The sequence below is a fragment of the Myotis lucifugus genome, unplaced genomic scaffold (genome assembly GCF_000147115.1).
Source record: "Myotis lucifugus unplaced genomic scaffold, Myoluc2.0 scaffold_271, whole genome shotgun sequence".
Lineage (NCBI taxonomy): Eukaryota > Metazoa > Chordata > Mammalia > Chiroptera > Vespertilionidae > Myotis > Myotis lucifugus.
The window spans coordinates 586,825-614,535 of record NW_005871319.1 but is presented as its reverse complement, the minus strand read 5'-3'; the positions used below and the strand labels follow the sequence as shown (position 1 = coordinate 614,535).

At 40.4% G+C, this 27,711-nt stretch overlaps 1 protein-coding gene across 14 annotated transcripts in view; it reads right to left on the bottom strand.

Moving 5' to 3' along the window:
- Positions 1-26,548, bottom strand: part of ELAVL2 (ELAV like RNA binding protein 2) — a 161,019-nt gene extending 134,471 nt beyond the window's left edge. For 10 of the 14 annotated variants that reach the window (XM_014464849.2, XM_023762991.1, XM_023762996.1 and 7 more), the window contains exon 1: positions 1,371-1,914. Coding sequence is in view for 1 of the 14 variants with exons in the window: in XM_023762997.1 (XP_023618765.1) it covers positions 25,812-25,838 (27 nt within the window). In the remaining 13 variants the exon portion in view is untranslated. Of the gene's footprint in view, positions 1-1,370; positions 1,915-25,811; positions 25,913-26,197 lie in introns of those variants that run through there. The other 4 variants (XM_023762990.1, XM_023762993.1, XM_023762994.1 and 1 more) reach the window with 1 other exon arrangement.
- Positions 26,549-27,711: the final 1,163 nt, after the last annotated feature.

The window sequence follows — 27,711 nt, the reverse complement described above, 5'->3', positions numbered from 1 at the left end:
GGGTGGAGAGCAGCAAAAAAAAAAAATAACCCCAGCTGGCTTTGTACCTTCCCCCCATCCTCTTCCTCTCACGCACCACACGGGCGCTCTCACGCACACGCTTCCCCACACTCCCTCGTGCCAATTATTTAAACTTCGCTCAGGCAAAGGCAGCACCTCGCTCACTGCCGCCACCATCCCCTGCGCCCTCCCCGCCCTGCCAGCATCCTCCCCCTGGCCCACCTCTACCCCGGGTGCTCTGTTTCCTGGTAGAAAGCCAGCTGGTTTCTCCTAAACCCTGGGAAATCGCGGAAGTTCAAAGGAAGCATGTGTCTTCTCCTAGGGTCTCATCCCCAACCATCTTCCTCCCGGCGTCAGTTTAACAATAGCTCCTCGGGAAAGGGCGGGGGTGAGTGGTTCAGGCAGGCGATGGGAGCTAGCTACCTACCTAGCTGCGCCGGCTCCCGGGGTGGCTGCGAAGCCTGGCGGCTCGAAGGGGTTCCCCCCTCGCCCCAAAGGCGAAGTCAACCGCGTAGGACCAAGGACAGGGCTTGCAATCCGCGTCCCCGCGCCCACCGCCGCGAGTTCCCCGGCAGCCGCCACTCCAACAGACACAGCTCCAAGGATCTTTATTTATTCTTTTCCTGAACAAAGGGAATCTCAGGATCCGGCACAGGTTTAGGGATTCCGGCCCCCCAATTAGCCACCTTCTTCTACGACCGAACCACGTCATGGCGCCCTTGCGTGGCGACCCCGCACACCTAAGGCAATGACGAGTTTTGGACAGCTCCTACCCCGCCCCAGCCCCAGCCCTAAGGGGGCAGGAACTTTCCTCGGTAACTAACAACTACAACTGCCTGGTGCGGCATCTACATTCCATCCGGTGATCCCATCTCCCCGGCACACGCTGTCTGGCTAATGCAATTAAGTCTGGGGTTTTCGCTGGTCTAATCATCTGCAAGTCCAGGCTCCTAAGGATCCTTAACGGCACTTGAGCCTCTCCGGTCCCCCGGTTGCTTTGCGAAAGTAGAGGCATGCGTCCCCCATCACCCAAGTGATCCCTGTCTTCCCACGAAATGAACTTCCAATCAATCCCCCGGCTCACTCCGCATCTCGACTTCCATTGTAACCCCCCTCCCACCTCCTTCCTGCGCGACCCCGGCCACATTTACCACCGAAATTCCTGCCCCTGGCATTTGCAAATACTCAGTACGTCAAGCATGCGTCCCCCTTCTCCGGAGTCTAGCTCTCCAGAATTACAAAGCAGAGCACTCGCTTCGAAATGAGACAAACATGTGCCATTAACTTCATATTCCGCTCACTTACAGGTTTTCTGGGTTTGCCAGCGCATCGCTGCAACTAATGATTAAAGAAACCGAACCGAAACTTACCTTTCTCCCTTAAGGTTTTTGTGTGTGTGTGTTTTTTAAGTAACGGTGCAGTTCTCCCAATAAGGATGAGCAAGAAGCTGCTGGGCAGTTCTCTTAAGACAGCACGAGACCTAAACTGTGCTCGGCTTAAAAGAAGCAAATCAAAAGAAATGCTTTCGACCCCCAAAGTCCAACGCTAAAAGAAATGGCGAAGAAGAAAGAAAGAAAGAAAAAAAAAATGTATGAAAGGGGAGGGGAAACTTAAAAAGAGAGTTTAAAAAGACGGAGAGGCTAGCCTCCTATTGCCGCTCAACTAAACAAAAAAAAAGGGGGCAAGAAAAACAAACGGAGGAACAAAGAAAAGAGACGAAAGAACGTTTTGGGTTTTTTTTCTCAAAAAAGACGATGTCTTTCTCCTGGCTGCTTTTTTAGTAGGTCGCTACAGGAGTGAGCTGCTGCATCTCTAACTGAGAACAGCGATCGCGGGGGAGGACGCCTGAAGAGGGAGGTGGACTGGACCCAGGATTTATAGCACCGTATCACCAACCCCTGCTCTGCCTCCGCACTGCCGGCTGTGCAGCTGCTCGGCCAGGCTCCTATCCCGGGCGGCACGCGCGGAAGTATACGGCGACTCGCGCCACAACGCAACTTGCTCATCTCCCCGGGGCTCTGATTGGTCCAGACGCTCCCACGGAGGCGGCCCCGGCGAAGCCCCGGAAGGGGATTGGTTCGGAGCTGGTGCCACTCTCCAGAGCTCAATGGAGTCCCGTTTCAAGGTAAGTTGTGCGGGGCGGTACACACTTCACACTGGCGGCGAAGGGAAATGCAAGAAGCAAAAAAAGAGAGAGATGGAGAGAGAGCAGTGTGGGAGTGTTGGAACTGTACTGTCAGAGTTTGCGATGTGGCACGATCTCCTTTCCTCCTCAATCTTTCTGCTTCCGAAAGACTCGTTTCCTTTGCCTCATCCTATGGCACGTTTTCTGTATAGCATTAAACTCTGTCCGGTATGTATGAGTCATTGAGAGCTCCCTCTCTTTGATCTGAGTGAAAGGGATGAAGGTGCATCCATTCCTTACCCGCATGCTTTTTTTCTTCTTCTATTTGTGTTCCAGTATTCTGTATTAGATATTAGTTAATTTTATGTCTTTCTCTATTTTAAGATATGCATACTACAGCTCTCGTGTTTAGTATATATTTTAAAGCATCCTTTTAGGATAAGGATGGAGTCAGAAATGCTTTTAAATAAAGCTGCACGACTTGGATTAGCTTTCGCTTCCTATTAGAATAGCAAAGTGTAGGATAAGCATCCAGGGCAGGAAAAGAGGTACTGAGCTAAGGTCCTTTGAAGTGTATGATGACTCTCAAAAAGAGCAGCCGTATATAAAATTAGAACAAGGCGTGCCTCTTCATTTGTTGGCGATACACTTCTTGGACCACACATGTATTGCTGACAGTAAAGATACGCCTTTATCTGGGTTCTTCCCTCTGAGGATTAAAAAGTTTAACCAGAAGACCAAGTGCTTTCAACGCTTCTGCTTTATAGATGAAGACTACTCTGTTAGACCCCATATTTTAATAATATTGGGGAAGCTGAAAGACAGTTTTTTTCCATGGCATTTATTTCTTCCTCCAAGTGAAAGTGTGGTCCTCAGGACCCACTTGATGTATATAAGTAAAGACGCTACCCACTTGGCCTGGGTTCTTTTCCAGCTTGAATTTCTCCTTTCAATCTTGAAAGATAGCTCCAACTTCCTAGAAAGAACTTACATTACTTATGCAATGTAACATATCATCTCTAGGAGCTCAAGCCTTTCTAAAAGGGATTCCTTTACCTGTTCATTTACTACTAGGCACTATCTTTGAAAAATGCCGGAAAGAGGAGTCACAGGTAAGAGAGATTGCAGGAGGGTGGAATGGGATGGAGGGAAGAGGGACAGATAGCCACAAAGCAAAATGACTAGAAAGGGAGGGGTGAAGTAATCAGCGTTTCTTGAGAGTGTCCTTGAGTATTGATAAATGATTAATGGTAAAGAACAGAAGACCTGTTTCTCTCCCAAGGAGGCTGTATAGTATGTCTGAGTTGTATTACTTTGCATGATAATAACTGGAGGTTGAAAAACAAGGCCTGAATCTGCGTTTTCTTATAATTAGCATTTATTATCAGGCTTTAATCCCTGCCCCCACTTTTTATGTAACATCAGGCTTGTGTTCCTAATTTCAACTGAAAACTATTCTATAAACCTGGGTAAAACTCATGAGAAGAAGAAAAGCAGCGTAAAGAAATGGAGTCAGTGGGCTGAGGGAAGCACAAATGAAGGGAAAGGAAAAGCTTCACCTTGTCTAGAATAATAACTGTGTGAATACACATTGGAAGATTGGGTTTGTTGTCATCCTCTTTCAACCCATCCCCTCACTCCAGCTCAATACAGAGAAATACAATTTGGGTAAACAAATAGTACCATTCAGTCAGACTTATCTATGAAGTGTCTTGCCTTTTCTCCTTGTTAACATGCTCTTAAATTCATATTGGAAAAAAAATGTTGTATTAGTTGCATGTGTTCATGCAATATTCTTAGCACTTTGAAGAAAATATTTACCACTAACTTACAATTACATAACTGTGTTCTAACTGGGTGGAAATTAATACTTAGTTTTAATTTTTTAATGCATGTTTGTATCCACAAGAAAGGTCTTGTAAATTGCAGTGATATATTTCCAAAAGGATTGGGGGAGGTGGATATGAAAAGCTGGGTGTGGTGTGGGGTGATGAAAATCTAGTATGCATGTTATGTAGTTAATTGAATTACATGGAAAGTAGTAAACTTGCCCATTCAAATGCATAAAAACAAAAGTTTTTAAATGCAAAATGCCAAATTCTGTGGCTTGGTTGTCTATGCTTTTATCACTTTGGGCAGAAGAGCAAATATTTCTCAAAATGTTGTCATTTTCAGTGTGTTATTTTTTTTTCTCTGTAGAAAAAAATAGCTAATTATTTAAGACACTGAAAATATCTTAAAATACTAGTTTACATCCTCAAAAAAACCAAAATTTTTAAGTTTAGAAACTTTTAAATGGATAGATATACCATAAGTAACATGGGTTTTTTTTCCCAATTTTTAACAATAAAAACTGAGCATAGCCACTTTAATACAAATGCTATCTGGGTGTAGATTTCCCTTTGAATTCATGTTGTCATAGCCTGAAATATTAACATTCTATTTTGCAATTAATAAAAACGATGTGTACACATCACACCCCACATTAAACCACTGCAATCAAACCCTCTTAGTTCATACTTTGCATTAGAAAAGCACTTAAAAGACATTTCAGTTTTGATTGTCATGTTAGCTCTGATATCTTTTCAAAGTCCTTGGGATAATTTTAAACTGTAGCAGAGAAGGACAAGAACTAGAGAGCCACTAAGAGCTTGGAGAAAAAGTTTGCTGTGGAGAAAGTTGCCAAAAGAATGGTTCTCAAAGCTGAAAATGTATAAATTTGGTTATTTTACAAAGTTTCTTTATAAAGAACAAGTCAATTACAGATATACTCATAAAGTATTGTGGGTAATGTCTTTTAAGATAAATAACCTCCTTATATTAGTGTGTGTGTGGGGGGGGGGGCAGTGATTTTAGCATTTTATGATAAAGGGCACTGTAAACCACTATTGTAACTTTTTAAAATAAAGTAAAACAGAGAAGCTATTTATATGAGTTTACAATGTTTGGCTTAGGGCAATAATTCCAAACATTATGCCCTCTCAGCTTAATAAAAATACTGAGTGTTACTCTGTTGGGCTGTTTGTTGGGGGTCTGTGGCTCATGATGTTGGACATGTGGCAGTTTTATGCCTGTGTGAGAAATATAGCTATTATATAGCTTGATGATTACGCTTTTATTTATGATTCTTAAAGAAGTATGCCAAGTTTCCTTCCACAGTTTAGATAACAGGAAAAAAAAGTTATGGAGAAAATTGACAGCAATGTGGGTTTAAATAGAACGTGGCAGCCGGGCCAGAGAATGAAGCAGGGATTAGCACCATGGACAGAGACTAGCAGATCCTGAACAGAGGATGGCAAAGTCTGATAGTGTTTTCGGCCCCTCCCTGGAGACGCGGAAACTGGAATTCTTGGGAAGGATTCATTCCACAGACTTTAAGGACAAGGCTGTCCTACTCAGCGGACGCACGTTTGTTTTGACTTGGGCTGGCTTTTGCTAGGACCCGGCCATCGTGACAAACCGCCAGGAGGGTAAGAGCCGGGAACTCGCTGCACACCCTCCACGGTCCCCTGGCCATACACCCTCTTGCCCCGCTGAGCCTGCCGGTCATCACAGTGGTCAGGCAAAATAAACGCAAATCCAGGTAGTCATCCAAAAGTCTGCTGAAGTCCTCGAAATTCCCAGCGAGCATCGCAACAAAAACGCCTACTCTCCCACCCTTGCTCCCCTCCCCCCACTCCTCTTCTCCCGGCTCCCGCCGCCTCCTGGCCGAGGGGCCAAGCCTTTTATCCGAAGGTGAGTGACCTCCCGGACTATTTTGTGAAAGACCCTTTCTATTGCAAACACTTTCCATGAGGGACAGTGCCAGGGGCCGCAGGGAGCAGGATCACACACAGACTTTACTTTCTCTTTACATTTTCTCTTTAAACTCCTGTTGGAGAGAAAAGACTCCAAAGAGCAGACGCAGAGAGAATTCCCCCTACATCCTGAGGTTACTGTTTACACGTAAAGACACGTGAATTGTTTATTTAAATGTTTTTAAAAATGCAAACTAGTGACGCGGTAAATCTTTGCCACCAGAGTATCTTGTCCCCCCACCCCCACACACCGTTTTTGGGGGGTAACATGTGTCTGAGGTTCATTCTCCTGCAGGTGATTCGCCTGCAGAGACTCAGACTAAGATCTGTTGCACGTGCCCCAGGGTGTCTCAGAAAATACATTCTCAGCTTCGGATCGACGATCATTTATGTACAAAAGCTCCTTAAAAAAAAAAAGTCCTCATATTTCTTTTCCTCCCCTCTTTTACTCCGCAGTAACTTTTATCCGGATAAACCCGCGTCTTCCCTGAGCTTCAAAGGGCGGTGCAGGCGACCAGGTGAGGCCAGAAAAGCTGGAGGTGAGAAAGGACAAATCAGGGCTTTGTGTCCGTTCCTTTCAGGGATGCTCACAGCCTTCCCCGAGCCTCCTCCTGGAGCCCATACCTCTCATGTAAAATTAATATACGTAATTAAAAAGAGCCGTTTCCAAAGTTAGAGGAAACCATCTGTCTCCGCTGGTGGCAGTCATTTCGCTGCCCCTTTCCCCGGACCTGGGAAGGAACGGTTTTTCTGCTTCCGATGCTCCGAGGCTCTGACTTATATTGAAGATTTATGTTTCCACTTGTGTGCGATGCACGTCTAATTTGAAATAATAAAGCCGGGCTGAGCAACCAGTCCATCAGAGCTATCAACGGCGCTCGCCAGGCAGCCCTGCCCCCACCCGCCTCCGCTCTCTAACCTTTCCCTCCTCCCCCACTCTTCTCTCCTCCCTCCTCGGCTCTCACACACTCACACTTACCCCCGCCCCCCACGTGTGTTTAGATCAAACCCTTGCCCCACAGAGCAAGTGTCCGCACGGGGGCACGGGGACAAAGGCGGAGTCTGGATCAGGAGAAGACTGAGGCCCGGGGAGACACCGCGGCGAGAGAAACAGCTGTCTTATCAGCCCGCTGCAGAGATGGAGATGGCTGAAGAGGTCCTCAACAGATAATCACTTGAATAGGTTTGCAATGCGCCAAACTTCACGCTTGATAAGGCCAACCCAATGTAGAGAGCAGCCCGGATCCTGCTCCATTCTGTTTTATCGGGGCTGTAAATTAAGAAATTGAAATTCAGGTGGCAGAGGCAGCAGTCTGCTCACAGACCGCTAAAGTAAACTGTCATGAAAATGCTTTTGGCAGGCAGAGAGGGGGCACCTGGAATGGGATACTTATTTTTTTTTTAATGGGGGCGTGGAGCAGTGAGAGAAAAAGCCCACCGGTTTTAAAAATTACTTGGGGAGGGGAAGCTGTAAGGAGGAGCAAAGGGACATATCATTTTGGTCATGATTCCAAGTCATAGCTGTGATGCGTAAAAAAAATTGAAAAGGATAAAGTTGTGTGAAGTTTGGGGTAATAGAGATTAAGGAACAGTTTGAACCAATTTGCTTGAAAACAGAATCCTGTCTTTTTCAGAGCATGGGCCACAAGAAGTGCTCTACTACAGCATTAGAAACAGATTCCGAATGGACTCTCAAGTTTTCCTTTTGTTGTAAGAAAGTCAGACCAACCAGATACAGAGGAGTTACTAGCAACTAGAGGTTAACTTGACCTTGTTTGCTGAAGTGATAGAGCCACCAGAGAGACTTCAGGGTGATTTTAGAATAACCTAAGAAGTTGTTAAACACAGAAAAGGATCTGCTTAGCTACTTAGGGGAGTGAGTCCTATATCACCCCTCCCCCTTTACCCAGGTGATTACTATGGGCTAAGTCAGGAAACAACAAATTCCAGGTGTGTATTTTGACACCACCTGCTTGTTGCAGCACACTTTTTATTACACTCTGGTCTGCTGTTATGAAGGAGGCACGAAATTCTATGCATCATTTGAATAAATGTTTCATAAAAAGTTTTAAACACACAATGATCAGAACAGAGCCAGTGACCTTGATTCACTAAGGACTTGGTACTGTACCTTGTTCTTTTGGTAGCTGAGCAGATTGTAAATTCACTGGTGTACGTTTATGAGAGTGCATAAGCATGAGAGGATGCATCCCATTTTTCCACAACAGCATTTATATTTTAAGTTTCAGCAGCATTTCTAAAAAGGTACCTTCGGATGATAACACATAGTTAATGCAGCTTTAGAAAATCAATCAGTTTTTACTTTGTTTAACCCCAAAACTTTGATCGATGTCAGAGTGCACTTAATTGACAATATAAAGGCTGCTCAAATCACAGTGGGATGAGGAAGAATTAGAAATGAGTTTGCCAGGAAATGTGATGAGGAAAAATTTAAGATGCTGGTCTACCTTTCAGTAGTTATTAAACTATAGAGATCTATTAAAAAACAATTCCTTTACCATTTGAGGTTGTCATCTGATTATTCATAGGGAGGTAAACAAATATAAGTCATGACATCTCAAACACACTTATGTTGAATACTTTATACAAAAGTATTTATCCTTCATATCTTGTAATACAGAACTGTTGTGTTTGGTTTTTTTTTAATTCAAGTGTATGGATGAAGGAATGTTATATGTATTCTTTAACAAGAGAAATTTATTTTTATGTAAGCTAACTTTTCCCTTTCATACCACCATTTTCCATAATATTTTTTCATATTGGTTAAAATCATGGCTACTATACAAGCATTGAAGAAGTATTACTTTTGTGAATTGTAGCCTTTTAGGCTTTATTATACTATTATCTTCAGATAATCAGATATTTTTCTACCTGTTCCAAATATTCAAACAATTTTGAATTGCCAGTTTAATGAGTCTCTCAAGCTATGATTTTTATTTTTGTTTTCCTTAATTAAATTGGAAAATCTGCATTCAATGGACAGTTTAAGTTATTCTTTGTCAAAATAGGTAGGACTTTTGTAAAATAAGAATTTGCATAAGGGTTAAAAGATGCACTCTTACTAGGTTTGAAATCTGAGAAGAATTCTATAAATTGAAATTATAATATTTCAAAACTAAAAGATAATTTTAAAAATTTCATTATTGAACAGGAAAAAATTTTACCATGAATTTATTCTAAAAATCACTCCTAATTTTTATCACAAATGATATATTTGATTTCTAAAGGCATAGCAATTCATAATGAGTGATGAAAAATAAAAAATCCAAAAATGCAAATTTTATTTTTAAAACGATTTCCCATCATTTATTCTTTAGAAATGAGCTAATAGATTTCTAAGGCAAACAGTCTCTCTATAATGTATAAAGGCAAAAATATTGGAAGCCTTGGAAATATCTAAAAGTTATAATAGTTTTGTTTAAAACTGATTATAATTCTGTTACCAAAAGAAAAATCAGGCTACTCATTATGTCTTTTCAGATGTAACACTTATCTTCAGGTGAGGGTCAAGTGAAGGATACATAACCAGCTCCTATTTCTAAATGTTTATTTCTGATCTTTGACAGAAGCTCCATTTCAGTTTGATTCAAGCATCTTTTGAGTGCCTATCATGTGCCAGAATAATACAATTAGATTAGAGACTAAATGCCTAAAGGAAATCAGATTACTTTCTTAGGAAATCCTAGTAAAAGGAAAATGTAGGCAGTTCAACTCAAATTAACGTGTTGTCTAAAACATCTTCACAATGTGTCTGGATTTTGTTATTTATCTTTCTAAAGTTTTGTACAATATATCTTTATAAGTTTTTTAATAGTTTAGCTTGTCAAAAATTGGTCCTTTAAATAGAAACTATAGAACAGTGGTTCTCAACCTTCTGGCCCTTTAAATACAGTTCCTCATGTTGTAACCCCAACCATAAAATTATTTTCGTTGCTACTTCATAACTGTAATTTTGCTACTGTTATGAATCGTAATGTAAATATCTGATATGCAGGATGGTCCTAGGCGACCCCTGTGAAAGAGTCGTTCGACCGCCAAAGGGGTCTCGACCCACAGGTTGAGAACCGCTGCTATAGAATGACTCTACTAGGAGCTACAGTTTTGCAGATTGTTAGGAGCTTAGGTCTTTGCTTCAGATACATCCAGATTTGAACCTGACTCCATCACTGTGGAGCCTTAGACAAATTATCTTTTATGGTCTTGATTTCCTGATCTATAAAATGAATGGTGATAATGATTCATTTAAAATCACTATGAGGTTAAATGTAATGTGAGTATAAAATAATCAAACTTCCTGGGATAGAGGACGCAGTAGATACATGGTAACTATAATTATGAGGACAAAAATGATGACTGAGCACATTTATTTGATGAAGCCAGAATTTCTGATTTCATATGTTGTCTCTTAAATGTTGTCATTTGCCCTTGTTAACATCCTACCTGATAAATATCTTCTCACATTTCTAATTGTAACCAAGTTTAAAAGGCCCCAGATAGCATAAAATTTTCTGTCTACCCTGTTATGTGGCTTCAATATATTTCCCAATACGATTTCATGATTCACCCATAAAAAGTTGTGGGTCTTCAAAAAGCAACTTAGACTGAGATCCCATTTGATTGATATAATAATAAAAACACTTTGGATTTTATAGTACCTCTTATCAGAAAAAGCTCAATGCACTGTTACATATTTATCATTGAAACCCAGGAGATAAGGAAGGACATAAATGATTTCTCATTTTCAGGAGCATAACAGTGGCATTAGGAATTAAGGTAACATTTGTAAGATTAATAGGATTAGAGAACATGTTTCCTGAATATCAGTCTTCCTGCAATGTGTTACTCCCTTTGGCATTAATTATAGCCATTGTTACTTTTTAGTCAGTCTCAAAATTTTAGTGTTTGGCATTAAGTATAGGTTATAATTCAGTTAATTACTTGCTGAAATCAAATTGAGTCAAATATATACCATCAGGGTCTAATCAAATTAAAACATCTTGACTTTATGCCAAAAGACAATTTATTATTCAATTTTATATATCTATGCATTCTTATTTACAATTGTGTGTTAACTCTAAGGCAAAATATTTTAAGTTACTCTTTCTTTATGGCCTTAAAAGAAATCCATTTCAATCTCCTTATCACTCACCTCTCCCCAGGCGCATGCCCTAACTCCACCTATATTGTTATAGGCTATTACATTTACTCCATTTACATAGGCTAACAGTGCTTTCTGCTCCAGTTTTCTATTTCTGTGGTGGTCTGTGCCTGAAAAATCTATCAAAATAAATATCCAGAGGAATATAGTAGTCTGTATAAAAGGACACAGGAGAATACACTTTTTATAATAGTTTTTTGTTTGTTTTGAAACAAAATGGAGACATAATGTCCACTTGACTTTGTAAAACACACACTATCAAAATAATACTAATGGATTAATATAGCTGCAGCTACAGATGTGGACTGGAAAAAAAGAAAACTGATAAAAGAGTGAAGCTTGACTTTTGGATGTCTAAATTCATAGGTTACAATGGAAAAACAGGCTTAATGTTTTTATTTTAAAATTCAGTAGGCATCTCTCTGTATCCTAAATGTACCTTGTAATTGACAAGCTTGACCTACCCAAAGTCAAGCCCAGTCATGTGACTGCCAGACTTGTATGGGGAAGTGTAAGTAGCACCAAGAAAAAACACACATACATCACCCAGAAGAGCCAGAGCTGTTCTTGATTGCCATTTCACCCAAGCCCTTTAACCCTTCATGTCGATGTGACTAAACAGAAAATCTCTTTCCTCTGAATGAGTATATTTATGTGTATTGTAAGGCTGAGAATAATGTCTAATAGAAATAATGTTCTGTTCCTTTGGCCACTGTTATTCTGGTATGAAATATTAGAGGATATGGTAGTTTGAAATGTCAGTTTTTGTAAACATGGGTTGGAAGATGTAATATAAATGAATGGTGTTACAGACTGTTTAAGCTGTTTGAGTAACAAATAGACATTTCCTTGAATTATTTTGACACAATTTACTGTGAAGTTCCTTTTTTTCCTCTTGCTGATATTTCTAGATTCTTTGTGCAGACAATAAAAAGAAAAGCCTTTCTTTTCTGTCAGTGCTCATTATTTAACTCATGGAGCACTGATGTTTTCTAGAATACTAATATTTCCTAGATGTAAAATGAATACTAAAAGGGAGGTGGGTCTCCATCTTAGTCATATCAAAAGGATACATGAAAATTTGAGCCTCTTTACAAGGTTTTTATAAAAGAAGAAAATATTAATATATATTATGATGATTTAGTTCCTAGCTTTAAAAGACATTTATATAAGTATTTTATGTGTGTGTGTGTGTGTGTGTGTGTGTGTGTGTGTGCAATGAGGTTCTGGGATGAAAACTGCAAAATTTTGGGGAGACCAGGCCCACTGTAGTGGAGGAAAGTCCTGGAAAGCCATAGGCTATCTATCAGGTTGGGTAGGTACAGTAGAGTCTCATCACGGAGGGCCTTGAAAGCCAGCAGAGAAAAGTGCTGGCATAAAACTACTGCATGAGGATATATCTATTGACAAGTGTAAATTTGGGATATGCCCAGCAGGGAAAGACTCGGAGATAGGAATCAGAATCAAGACAGAAGGAGGGTTAAGGAGCTTTCTGTCTGAAACACTGAGAGTCCTTGGAATGAGGTGGCAAGGGCAGGGGACAAACAGAGATGGGGACAGACTGACAGGTATAGAAGAGGGGTTCACACTGACACCAATGAAAGCGTTTTATGGCCAAAAAGTATTAGGGTTCTGAACAAATAACACTCTCGAGCCAAAAAGCCCCCTAAGCTCTGAGGAAGTGAAACCAGGAACCAGAGCCCATGAGGCTGCAGTTAGCTTAGCTGTGGATGGCTCTGAAACCCTTTGTGCCTGAGGTGGTAGGCAGGGGGGCAGTAGAACCCTGCTAGGAAAGGACACATGGTGGCACTGAGTAAGGTTCCTAGGCCTGGAGAAAGGAGACGTGAGTCCTGCAGAAATAAGCAGTCTTATTTCTCCCACAAATCAGCTGATTCTCTTCAGCAAGTCACTGTGACTAAACCTCATGATCCCCCCCCCCCCAGGAGAAGCCTGGATTAGTAATAATAATGATAATGGGTAACAAGTATTGAATATACACTAGGTACTCGGCAGCATTTTAGTGCTTTACATGCACTAAGTCATTTAACCCTCACAACAATGCTATCGTTTTAAAGATGAGGAAACGGAGGAAGTTACATAATTTACCCAAGATCATACAACTAGAAATGGACAGAGCGGGAGCTTGACCCCAAGTAGTCCATTTCTAGGGCCCAAATCCTTAACCACTATTTATTAGATGACCTCTAAGGTACTTTCCAGATGTAAAATTCTAAAGAAACTCAAGATGACCTAAGACTTGCAAGAGAAAGAAAGCACAAGCAAAATAGATATTATAATTAACAAGCTTTTTTAATCCTCACCAGAAGATATTTTTTCCATTGATTTTTTTTAGAGATAGTGGAACGGAGGGAGGAAGGGAGGGAGAAATACTGATGTGAGAGGGAGACATGGATTGGTTGCCTCCAGGGCCGGGGATTGAACCAGCAACCACGGTATGTGCCCTTGACAGGGAATCAACCCTGAGATCCTGCAGTCTGCGGGCCGACGCTCTAACCACTGAGAAACTGGCCAGAGTAACACACTAGATTGTTTTATAATGCAAGTAATCATACTCGTGTCTTGCCATGCTCTTTCTTGTTGACAAATGGAAGAGAGAGAAAAATGATTGTTAAATGATTTGCTTCTTTAAAATGATTAGTTCAAATATAGTAAGATTTTGTGAAATATCATATAAGATGTCCTAGGAGATCCTAGCCTCCACATACTATTATTTGGGGTTTGAGGAAATTTAATTATTTAGCTTTTGTAAATTTTAATTTTCAGACGTCTTCTCCATAAGCATATAGTGAAGTGTTAAAACAGGTAGCGTATATTTACATTTTAATGGCATAAAGATTTTCATGAAATGTTGTCAGTATTAAACATCCTGCAATGGATCTTAACTAGAACATTATGCGGCAGCTATTAAAGGGTAATGACAGTTGGACTTACGGTTACTTTTTTTTATTTATGCTTTCTGCATTATTCAGTTTGTAAAAATTCTGAACACGCATTCTGTTTTATAAATCAGAAAACCAGGCAGTTTTGTGTTGGGGCGGGGGGGGAACCTTTATAGCTCATGAGCTCAAGCTGCAGCCCTGTAGCCACCAGGTGGGTGAGGACCAGTGACCTCTTAAAAGACAACTTAGATTTAGTAGCCCTGGAGCTTTATAGTTTATAAAGAAAACAGTATTCACGTACGAAAACAAATCTTGAGATTTAATACATAGGAAAAATAAATGTAATAGAGCAAAATGAGAAAAATTTTGGAAATTGCTTTACCAGTTTCTTAGAATTAAGTATCATATGTAACTCTCCTATGTGATTAGAATTGCCTAATGTTACTTAGACATAAGAGCATCAACAATGTCCTTTACTGACTGCCTGTCTGTGTTATAGCCAAGGGACGTTCTTTATTTCATTAAATTAATAATTCCCCCCCCCTTTTATACTCTTTCCCACAGTTTTTGGAGAATCTCATAAAATGAACCTTTATTCCCAACTAGCAAAGTTCTTTTAAGTGATCTGCTTATATTTCTATGTCATATAAATTAATGAAAATCATAATACAGTAGATAATTATAACGAGATGAAACAAAACCTGGCTTCCTGACAGGTACCATTTAGTGGATTGCTATTTCAATGCCCTAAACAGTCACCTGAGTTAATCAATTTTCATTTTGTTTAATTTTTGTCTTTAAAAATCACTCTTCGGAGAATGAGAAACTGGCTCACTGTTTCAACTTTATAGGATCATACAGTCTGAACATCCTCACTTATTTAATGTTGCCATTTTAAAAATATTCTAATATTATGGCCAAGAATCTAACTAGAGCTACGTGCAGATATTATGTTTATATTATTGCAAAATAATTTCATATTTTATATTCTCAAATGAAGTTATTGTAAAATAAATATATAAATTAATAATATATTAATATAGCAAACTTATGTTATAATATAGGAATATTATGATGAAATACGTAGTACTGGTAGGACTGGGAAAGAAGGTACTAAGAGTACCAAAATAAAGGAAATTTATTTTTAAACATGTGTTTGAATCTGTGACTACCTTTCAAGTTTTATAAATTGTGAACATACGTTAACTTTTAGATAGGAGTTATGATCATTTTGCAAAGTTATTTGTCATAAACAGAGGACATAAAGTGCCGCTGCCCTCGCGCATGCACTCATTTGACTCATGGCGCAGTCTTCAATAATTTTAAACCAAACATGACTGAGGCAATCAATTTTCGTCCAATTTATTGGGCATGAGTTAAAGCCAATTAAAAAACCATTTTTGGTGCAATTCAAGGGGAAAGATGTATAAACCCATGAAAAACAGATTTCAGGCCTAGACATGAGTCATCACTATTCTAAATAATGGTGTCAGCCCTAAATCAGAAAGAACAAATCCTAAAATTGCACATTCCACATTGGAAACTGCATTTATCAGCCATGATTTTGTACAATAGTAAATACTTCTTAATAAGAAATCGCCCTGGAATGAAAAGCATGATCTTCTAACATTGTCTCATTTCTGAATATTTTTTAGCCATGAAATTAAAAGGTAGTTTATGGCAGCTCCTGAGTTTCTGAATTAAGAACTAAGTTAGAAAATCATCTGTGACCTTTATACAAAGAAAGCAAAACATTTTACCTATAATTTTAAAGTATCTTTTACCTATTAGACCGTGTCTCCTTTCACATGAATATAGTGGCTTTCTTTTAAGGCCATAAAATGAAACAATCCTTGATATGCCAGCTAATCCTAGGCTAATCAAAGCAGCAAAATGGAAGCTTCTTGGGTAGAAATTACAGCTATAAAATACAGGCATACATTTTCAATCTGTATTTTAAAAAGCCCCTTTTAACTTCAGGGCTATAGCAGTTCAATGTATTTGTCGGGGGGTGCTTGGCACAGAGTGAATCTTCCGTGAATGCCAGAAATAGTAAGATGAAAGCTCCATGGTTTTCATGCATACCTGTGCTTCAATGCCAAAACCTACCTATGGAGGTTTTTCCCTTCAAAGTACGAAGGCCTGGGTTCTACCCCTGGAGATTACCTAGTAATTCTAATGTGAGACCTAAGCATATCCTATATAATAAAATCCTAATATGCAAATCAACCGAATGGTGGAATGACTGGTCACTATGACAGGCACTGACCACCAGGGAGCAGACACTCAATACAGGAGCTGCCCCCTGGTGGTCAGTGTGCTCCCATAGGGGGAGCACCACTCAGCCAGAAGCTGGGCTCATGGCTGGCAAGCGCAGTGGCGGTAGCAGGAGCGTCTAAGGCGGCAGTTGGACATCCACCAAGGGGTCCTGGACTGCGAGAGCATATAGGCTGGACTGAGGGACCCCCTCTCCCCCTAGTGCACAAATGTCGTGCACCTCTAGTGTGTTTATAAAAACCTGCATGGATGATTCTGATGAACCACTGATTTAAAGCAAAAAACAGTACAGATTTTACCGTTGCTCAGTTAACAAGGAGTTAAAGTAAACTCTGGCTTGAATTATTTTGGTTTGGCTCTCTGTTGAGCAGATTAATTGGAATAATTGTTAAATTTGTACTTTGTGTTATGCTGAAAGAGATTTAACTAGGAGACTTTTAAAAGCTTTTATTTATATTCATCTACCTATGAGGTCACAGAGTGAGTGTGTTTTCCCACCATTTCCTGTTATTACAATAAAAGAAGAGGCATGTGAGATAAACCTGGGAAATTGCAGAGTCATCCAGTGGCATGGATATATTTTAGTGTTTACTATATCTTGTAGCTTTTACTTCTCTTTAATAAACATAGGCTGATAAGCCAATACTACCAAATCAATTTTTTAAAATTATATTTTCCTGTTGAGTTGGTTCATTTCTAACCGTCCTATTTGAAGATAAGTAAGCAGTCTCTTCTATGATAGTGATCAAGGAGTGCCACACAGTTAAAAAAAAAAAAAAACAGCCCTAACCAGTTTGGCTCAGTGGATAGAGCATCAGCCTGCAGACTGAAGGGTCCCAGGTTCAATTCCGGTCAAGGGCATGTACCTTGGTTGCGGGCACATCCCCAGTAGAGGGTGTGCAGGAGGCAGCTGATCTATGTTCCTCCCTCATCGATGTTTCTAACTCTCTATCCCTCTCCCTTCCTCTCTGTAAAAAATCAATAAAATATATATTTTTTAAAAAAGCAACTATCAGAAAAAGACTTACTTTGGCCTGATGTGACCACCTACAAGTCACTCACCATGATTGTTTAACAAAAATGACAGCATTTTCTCTGGGAGCAACTTTTAAATATTAAATGAAACCACTACACTCCTTAATATCTTCCCCTGTCATAGAAGTCTGGCAGTCATAAGACTAGGCTTGACTTTGAGTGGGTCAGTCTTATAAAATTATAAGAAACATTTAGGATACTGCCATACCACCACAGTTTTTCATGTAGAGTTTTGGAGAACAGGCCATTGATAGATAATACCCTTTCCCTTGGTCTAAGAATGCAAATAAGAACTCAGTGAAAAAATACTTTCTGGGAACATTCTACCCTTTGGGGTTTAGAAATGACTCTGTAGTCTAGATATAGTTCAACGTCATGTATGGCAAGCTGTTGATAGATCAAGATGTTGATCAAGGAGTTGGTAGTCCCAGATTCTAGTTTCTGAGCCTTTATGTTAAAATATATATGAAATAAAATGGTAGTGTCTATTTTTCTTACTTCAAGGGGCCAAAATAAAATTACATTCAGTATATACAACTGGGAAAAATCATTGTGGCATAGGAATTGAGAGGAAAGTAATTATTTTTTAATGTACACAACTTTCTACTAAATTGTCCAAAAGCGTGGCAGGAACCTATTTCCTTTTCTTATTAACTTTTTTTTTCCTTTTCCAATATGATTCCCCAAAAGTTTCAACTTTTGGGGAAGTGAGGTTGTAAGAGAACAACTCTATGCTAAAACTTCAAAAACAATGAAGTTGCCTGACATTTGATGAACTGTCATAGAACATGAAAATATGTAGAAAAAGTGAAACCTTTCATTTTATTTGTTTATAAATGTAATATTTTATGTAGGTCTGGGGATTGAGCCCACAACCTGGACCAGAATCGAACCCAGGACCCTTCAGTCCGCAGGCCCATGGTCTGTCCACTGAGCCAAACCGGCTAGGGCTAGGTCTAGTCTTAGCCAATTGGCTTCTAAGACGTGGCTCTTTGAAATTTTAGAAGAGAGAGCCCTTTTAGAATGTTCAATTTAAGCAGAGGATTGTTTTCTCACAGCTGGAAGTTGATCAGCTGTTGACTGCACTTTTCTAACCCCTTGGGGGAGAGTTCAAGGACCCTCATTGTGCCATCAGGAGGACAGCCAGCAATGTAGGTGCTCAGAAACAAGTTCCAGTGCCACCCAATTCCAAGGCCACCCCTCCACCTCACAGTAGGACTAGGGAACAGATAACAGAGCTCCTGTGTCACCTGAAGGAGGGAGGGATTCTCTCAGTTGAAGAAAACCAACCTTCATAAGAATGTGCTTCCTACGCATGGTCAGACTACAAGGCTCACGTGATCATCAGGATTCCTTAAAGGACCTCTGATGTCAGTCTCAGGATTTATCTTTTTAGAATTTATTAATATCCCCCCATTGTTCCCCTCTCCCCCGCTTTTTTACATTATATAGGAAATTTCCCTTTCATTTAGGGAGCATTTCTGAGTCTCTTAGTGAATACTAAATAGCTAATTCCTTTTTGAATTTACAGGAAGAAGAACAAGCAAAAAGAATATTCAGAATAGCTGCCATTGCAGTACTATTTATTGTATCCACTAGAGGACTCCGCTGTGAATGGCTCAAAATATCTCTCCTCCATTCCCTGTGGCCTCTGGCATTTGAAGCTCAACTAACTCTCGGAGTTGGGCCACTGGCTACATATCAGTGTTAGAATGAAAACATTCCCTCTACTTTAACACCTCCTGCTAGTTCAATAAAGCGATGTTTAAATAACTGAACTGGCTTCAGTGATCTGTACTTGCCATTTTTCCCTGCTTCTTAGCTAGATAAAATGGAGATAATTATGAAGTGGATGAGCAGGTTTAATGAAAGCCAGTTTCTTTTGGTATACTCCTGAAGCAGCAATCATCATCTGTTTGGCTTTTGAAGAGCAACAATTATAATCACTTAAACCCCCAAGGGGAACAAAAATAGAATTTACATTAGCATATAAAATATACAGCTGGATTGGGCAAGCCTATAAAATTCTGGGAGAATCATTCTAATCTGAATGCTATTCAAACTCCCAAGTGAAATGAGTTCAAGGGTATTTTACATGCTTCCTTCCGATAAAATAATACATATAACAATGTTGAGAGGATTTTCCTAAAAATGAACACAAGAAAAAACTGTTGCCAGGAGAGAATCCCAGCGGGAATGGGCTAAACTGTATTGTCAAGATATCAGAGAGCAAAATGCATAATGCTATTCACATGAAGTATTAATCACTCTGAAGTGAGGGTTTTTCATGCATTTGGGAGTTTAATAAAGAAAATAGGATGGTTTCAGTCTGATCAATGATGAAACTTAATCATAACTAAGTCAAATTTCAGATTAATAGGACTTTCCTCCTCCATGGTAAATGTGAAAGCAATACAAAGGAAAGTGAAATCATTTAAGTGGATACCCTATTGTTATGAAACAGAACTCTTCTTCCTATTTTAAAACATGTTCATATCATTTCCTCTCAAGTAAACTCTTACACCTCCCATTCGAATTCAAGCCCAGATCACAGGCAATCTTCCTTACCACTTATGTTACTTAATTAGTTTTGCTTTTGTGTGCCTTTCCCGGTTTGCAAGGTGCTTTTTATTTTTTATTTTTTTTTGGTAGAGCATAGAATAAAAATGGAGCCTTTGCTTTATCCATTATGCTACTAGCAACAAAACACTAACATAATCGATACTATTAAAGGCTTTCCCGGCTGTGCACATTTGTCAAAGACAGTGTATCTGAGAAATTACACTAATGAATCTTGAAAAAATGCAGCATCCTACACAGAAAGCTTGGTCTTCCTCATCATAAGTGCATATCAATATGTAAAAAAGCAGGAAAGATATATACTTCATCTTTCTGTATAGTATGTGAAGGTCCACTATTACATTTTTTAATGGAAAAAAAAGTCAGTATGCAAAACTTCACCTCCACTGAGAAGCGCTTTCTGCCTACCCACCCTAAAGCCCACCGCAGGCACATAGGTGACAGCGTCCACTGTGTAAAAGCACTCTGTATGGACATGCCTCTGATAGCAAAGATCTCACTGCTTTAGAACCAGTTGCTGAGATGTCTGTCTCTTACAGCCTGTGCATAGCTTGACAGCAAAGCCAACTTTCCAAAAGGGTATTTCCAGGTTCTTAGTACTGTGCCTAGAGCCTACTAAGCATGCAGTTTGTTGTGTGACATATATCATGAATTTGTATTCCAAGGCACACCAAAATGTTATGTCAATGATTAGAATCAAAATATACTCAATACCAACTCTGCCATGATATCAAATTCCATGGTGATAGATTAAGCACTGAGAAATCAGAAATTCAAGTCTAGATTTCTATAGAATTCTTTACTTTCGTGATCCTGAACAAAGGATAGTGGTAATATTTTAGATTTATTAAATATTTATCATGTGTCTCCTGGTTATGGTCACTGGAAACACTCAAAAACTGGGTTCTCAGTTCTTGATGGTTATGATCTCAGGTTTCATTAGCCATATATATATTTTAATTAAAACCATTAACACTGCCTTCTTAGCCTTTGTCAACGTCTGCCAGGTGTGGTTGTATCTAGCATGTATTATTCTGCCCTTTCTCATAACTCTTCATGCTCTGATGGGCTTTGAAAGCCCATAACATAGAACTCATATAACTTTACTTTAAACACAAAATATAATGGTTTCATGTTTTAAATAATTTAAAGGGAGATGTATAGCATGAAGGATTCCAGGATCTATGGAGGAAATATCATAAAGTCCTTTTATTCTTTTCTTAATCTAAATGTAGTCTACATTTCCCTCCCAATTTTTTAAGAGAAATTATCCTTTTGTATGAAGTTATGGGAAAACAACAGTGGAGAGGTAGAAGAAAATAGATGCCACAGACCTACCCTAAAATACTCTTAGATTTTTAGTTAATAATAAGTATAGTTAATATTCTTATCATTAGGTAAAATTCCATTTTATGGCATTACTTATCCCATAAGTTTAAGATGAAAATAACTGCTGTAATAAATTTTCTTTTTTTCTTCATACTAATATAACCATAACTTTTTGTATATGTATATTTGCATATATGTATTATTTATATATACAGACATGCACACTTTGATGACTTTGAAGGGAGAGAAAATAGTCTAGATGTAGTTCTAGGTTTTTAGTACATAATAATACAATACCAATGCCTAAATCATGGATAAAGTAGAAAATTAAATAAACATTTAATTAACTATGATAAAACCGAGCCTGCGTTTTATTTAAAATGAGGGAAGTAACTAGGATTAGGTTCTGGGGGTTAAAAATCCAAGCGTCTTTCAAGGCATGGCCTCCAAGGTCAACGTGGAGGATGTGACTGACTGCGGTAATATTGTGGGGTTGAAATGCTCCAGCCTCACACTTCTTCCCTTTATAACATGGTTCTCAAAGGTCCACATGACCAGACTTTTAAAAAAGCTGTCGGCACTCTCATAGTGAGGGGGTTTAAACATGATAGATCTGGATGATTTCACTTTATAAAAACCTGAAACTTACAAAATGGATTAATCAATTTTTTTAAAGTTCTTCACTTAACCAGAGCATTGATTCAAATGTTCTTTTATTGTGTGAACTCTCTGAATTTTTTTTTAAAAAGTAACCCAATTAAAAAAAAATGTTTACACCAAACAACTCAGAAGCCCATGTATTGCATGAAGTGCAGATAGCAGACAGAGGTATCCTGAGAGTTCTGTTTCTTAGCTGAAAGTGAAAAGTTGAGCAGTTTTCTGTTGAATGGAAATGATGCCTTGAAGCAATGTTTTTTTTATTGATACTTAGGGGGACTTGATGAAGTCTTAACATCTCCACTTTTGCAGATCCAAGTTAACAAACAAACCCAAGCAGATGCAATATCTATGTCCCAACCTCTCAGGTTTAAAGATTTTATACATAAAAAAGAGCAAAATTAGAGCTTTTCTACAGCAAATAATGTTTTCTTTTTCCTTTGTTTCCAGTATTTGAGAGTCTATCAGCTTTATTATTTTAAAAGGAATCATATAATGGGGCCCCATTTGAAACTTTTTTATTTTCTCTATTACCTTCCATCTTTATGTCTCTTTAGTTCACTAAATGAGGGCAGTTTTAAAAATGGAGGGCCCCAAGTCACTGAATAATTAGGGTAGATTGTAAGTATATCAAGATAAACCCTAACTTAGAAAATAAATATATGGCCCCCAAAAAATCAAATGATTTGCTATCTATAAAAACATATAACACTTCATTACTTTAGCAGTGTTATTATAAGTGAATTTTAAAAGTATTTAAAATAATAATTAAATTCTATTTGATAAAATGAAAAAAAAACACACACAAAAACCCAGTGCTTAATTGATTTTTAAATCCCTTTTTAAGGAAAACTGGGTTTCCAGTTAGGTTTTCCTTTTATTAAGTAGCATTGTTTGTGTTTATTTGAAAATACTACTGTCATTATAATTGACTTAGTGTTCCTCTATTTTTGTTATTTTGGAGGAGGGTTTGGATGGAGAAGGCAATAAATTCTTCCTAACTATTGCTCCCAAAGGGAAACAACCAGCCGAACTTGCCTAAAGTATCTAAACCCAATTCGGGGATATAGTTAGGAATACTTCTGTAGGGTTTTTCTTCAAAAATGTTTTATTGAGGAAAGTGCCTAGATTAAGAGTCATCATTCTTATCTTTAGAATTTGTGGAGATCATGTGGGTTTTATATGGAGGGTCTCCTTAAATTTAGTAAATTATCTCATATTTCCTATTGGCTGATTCTCATTTTGTTTGATTTTTAGACCCAAGTTTAGAGACAGATTTTGATTCAAATCATCACTGCATGGTTTATTCTCTTTCTAGGTATCGGAAAACCTACCACCTCAGTGTTGTGAATATTAATTAGGGAAACATATGTAAAGCACTTGCATATATGACTGGGTTTATGGCTGGATCATAGCAGGTAGATAACTCATGTTAACTATTAAAGTTAACTTCTTAGCTGTTTTAGGTTGTATATTTGATATGATACACGGTAAGTTTAATACTAATTAGAAATAACAAATGAAGGTTACTTTTGATTTTTTAAAGTACAGTATCACTTCAACCATTCCTGTTTTACTTTTTTGCTTCAAGCACATTACATGCTCTAGACATGGTACAAGGGGTAAAACCTGCAATGTAGGTGGTAAAACCTACATTAGGGGATCCTGACTACCACCCACCCCACCCCCTGGAACTCATCCATTTTCCTCCTTTATGTAACTATCTATTCACTTAAAGCGAGTCAGTATTATGGGAAGAAATGACTATTTCTAGAAGAGTATTGCTTAGTTGAAAAGACTTAGAAATTTTGTTCATGTAAACACTATAAACTTTCTGTTAGTTGTAAAATTTATTCTAACGGACTGAGGTTTTGGGAAAATATCAGAACACGACCACTGTATTTCTAATGTGACAACAGCATATAATTAGAACACTGAAGAAAGGAATGGATTAATACATTCTGATATAAAGAAATTTCAGTCTAAGTGCTTTTATAGGAAATGAAATATATGCACTATTATTAATTGTCATTTAGAAGACAACTTTCAATTATCCAACTTATTTTAAATAATTTTTATAAATGTCTTGAACCGAAACAGTATTTTCAATCTGTAGGTCAGCTACAGTAAAGTTGAGGGCTTGTCTGAGGTGGTGAGTATGTAAGCTAACTCGAAAGGGTTTTTTGTCAATTCAAGTATCAAAGTAATCTAATTTTTATATGTACAGATAATAGATTTAAATTAAACACTTCTGATAGTTGAGTAGTATGACCCGAAATAAATTATATAGTTAAAAACATTGTTAGTTTATTACTCTAATATCAGTAGATAAGGAAAGCAACCTTCCCAATTGAAAAATTCTTACTCCTAAAATACATATAAAGTGTTATATTTTAATCTAAAGATTTCTGAGATTTTTCTTCAAAGTTTCACTGAATTGATTCCTCCTGGACCAAGAGATTAATAGTTTAGTTAGCCATTTTGTTTAAGTTCTCAAACTAAAAGCTGTTTTAAGGATGGGAACTGCATACAGCAAGACTAACAGCAATATTAATGACTTGGGAAGCCAACTGCATATGGTGTCATTTTCCTGTGACAGTTGCTGGTAAATTACAGTAACATCATGTGGAATGGACAACAAATAAGCCAGTTGTTCAAGTAAGTTATTAAAGTACATTCCCAATAAAATACTTTAATCTTCTTTTCCTATTAATCAGTTAAAAAGGTTATTTTCTGTGATTCATATGATCAGAGGAAGTTTATAATAATTCACAAACTCTTTATTTCAGAATAGATTTTGAGAAATGTAAACACATGCAATTAAACGAAAGTTAAGAATGGTTTCAACAAAACAGGAAACCGATTCCTCTCAGGGAGGGTGTTTTCTGTTCCCACCCCATCCTGCAAGTGAGAAAACTTAGATGGCCTGGCCTATCAGAGAAGTGCAGGTCCATTCCCATACAGGGCAGCCCAGTCATCTCCATGGCAACAGCCCTTGACAAGTGAAAAGGCAACTAGGTTCACAAACAGAAACAAAACTAAGACTACTGAGCACTGTTATTTATTTTTTAAGTGCAGAGCTGGCCAAACAGTTGAGAATTGTCCAGAGGAAAGGTTGAGCCCTGTACTAAACGGGGAATGGTTGCTTTACCACAAATATTATTAAGTTGGACACCTATTCTCAGAAAGTGAATGAGATAAAGGGGCAAAACGCAGAAGTCTCCCATTTAAAACCAAAAGAAAGGGATTAGGAGAGGAGGTGGAGGAAGGACCTTTAAATGAATGTGTATGCTTTAGTGTAAAAAGCGGGCTAGGAGGAGGCGGAAGAGAGAAGTGGGAAGGCGGGGTGACAGCAGTGCCTTTCTCCAGCCTCAGACCTTTCAAGACCACACCTCTCCAAAGGTATTAGGTGATCGTCACTTAGCATTTAGAGTTTGTCCGAGAATGACGGCTTCTAACGTCGCTACCTGGGGAAGTGTGAGGAGGAAGGGGTCTGAAAGTGCAGGTGGGGGCACAGAGGTAGTTGGAGTGACTCCGGAACCCCGATGTTCCTTTTCTCCTTAAGGATTTTGATCAGGAATGACCCCGCCACTGTGCTGAGTTCAGGAAGTCAGAGCACCGGTCTTTGAAAGCACACAATCACCTGGTCCCCTCGCCTCCCCAGCCCTGCCCCTCCACCCTGGAGACTGCCAACTCTCCCCACTTTAACTGCATCAAGCCTGTTACCTTTCCAAGAGTATCAGACGGATAAATACAGACCATGTCTACTGACCACAGTAAAGACAAAAACAAAATCAGAACGACCTCGTCTGCGGGTTGGCTCCACCGCCCGCCTCCTCCCAGCCCTTTGTGTGCGATGATCCCCCTTGGAACCACCCATCGGTGAGCACACAAGAAGAAACGGTCATTTTTTGGTTTAAAAGTTCACTTACCACGGCAACCTCAGATCGCTTTGTCATGCTTTTTTTGCACTTAATTTTTTCAAAACTGCTTGTGCAGGGCGCAGAACTGGGAAGGCAGGACTAAAGTCTCTCTAGTGATCACAACAGAAAGGAGAGAACAGTCACCCGTCAGAATGACACTGAAAATGCACCAGCCCCCGAGCCAGACTCGAAGGCTCCGAAGGTGTCCGGGAGGGGGTGGGGTGGGAAAAGCCAAGCTCACAACACAAAAGGTGAAGGGGCGAGTTGAGTGGTTGGAGGGGAAATTGATCCCAGCCGCCTTTGGACCGGGGACGGGCTTAAAACCACCGCCACCGCCACCACCGTCGTCCACACCCCCGCCCCCCGCGCCCCCGCGGCGCCCCGAGTGCACTTGCCTCCAGCCGGCTCCGCTGCGGGAGAGGAATGCCCCGTCCAAGTTCACCAGCCCCGCCACGGCCGCGCTCCGCCCGCTGGGTTCCTGCGGGAAAACACTCGCAGAGGCGTCGGTCCGCCGGAGGTCCGGGCTCGGCGGCGGCGGCAGGGCTGCCGGGAGCAGCTGCTAAGATCAGATCGTCGCCTTCTCGCCCCGGCCTCCTGCGCGGCGCACAATGGCCCCGGCTGGGTGCACCTCATTAAGCCAGCGCGGGAGCCCCGGAGCCCCGCGCGCAGGGCAGGCCGTGTGACAGCGCTGCCCCTTTGTAATGGCTGTGATGGATGCAGCCGGAGGGTGGGGTCTAGGTGGGTCAGCACTGTTAATGACAGTATGTATCATTCTGTCCGTCCTCCGAGGGGGAGAGCCCCCTGCCCTCCCTCTAAGTCCTCTCTCTCTCTCTCTCTCTCTCTCTCTCTCTCTCTCACACACACACACACACACACACACACACACACACAAGCACGCACACTTCCCTTTCCCTTTCCCCGACTCCCTATGGTATTTTATGCAGTCAGCCTTCAACAAAAGTATGAAAACCATCAGGACGTTATTTTCTGAACCGATGATGGATAGGAATTCATCTACGCACTTAAGGGAAAATATCCTGAAATGGGAAATACAGGTGTCAGAGGGAAGGCGGAGCAGGCGGCGAGCAGGACGTCCCATCGCCAAGAGTTCACAACTAAGTGGCCAGCAGCTCGCGCCTCCAACTCCGCGCGGTGGGAGAGGCGCTCCCCGCGCTCCCCCTTCCTGCGGAAACCCCGGGCCACGGGGGAGTAGGGGTTTGGGGGGTGGGGGGTGGGGGGGTGCGGGCAGCAGGGTGATGAGGGGAGAATAAAACCAACCCGGGAAGCCGGGCCCGGGAGGAAAATGCAAGAGGGGCCCCTGCACCCGGACCGAAAGCCCGACCTGAAGGGGAGGGGCTGCCAGGGTGCTGGGGTGAATGCCAGGGTCCGAGCCTGCCGGGTCTGGTCGGGGAGGGGTTCTGTCCCCGGCTGCTGGGCACCCCTCGGGTCCTGCGCCCTGGCCGCGGAGCGCCGCCCCGCGGGTGTGCAGCGCAGGCACCGCGCTCCCCGCTGGCCCCCCGTCTCGCCCTCTCCCCTCCGGACGGACTGGGCCTTCTCCCGTCCCCACCTCGCCGGCCCCGCTGTCGGCGGAAGGCAGACCGCACAGAAAAGCCCTTCTTTCGTCCCCTTGGTGGGAAGTCTTGGATCCTGGCTTCGCTGCCTCCCCACTGCCCCGTTGGAAACATCCGCGAATACTTTTTATTTCCCCTTCAATTGTGTTAATGGTCGGAAGAACAGAGTTCACCGGCACTTGATTTCTCGAGCTTGGGGAAAGCCTTCCAGGATACTTTATTTCCCTACGTGGACAAATAGGCTGTTATTTGACACTCAACTTTCCATTTGCAACTCACGGTGATGCTGCGCGCTCTTGATGTGGCTGCGAAGCACCTGCTGCAGCATCCTGAGCGTT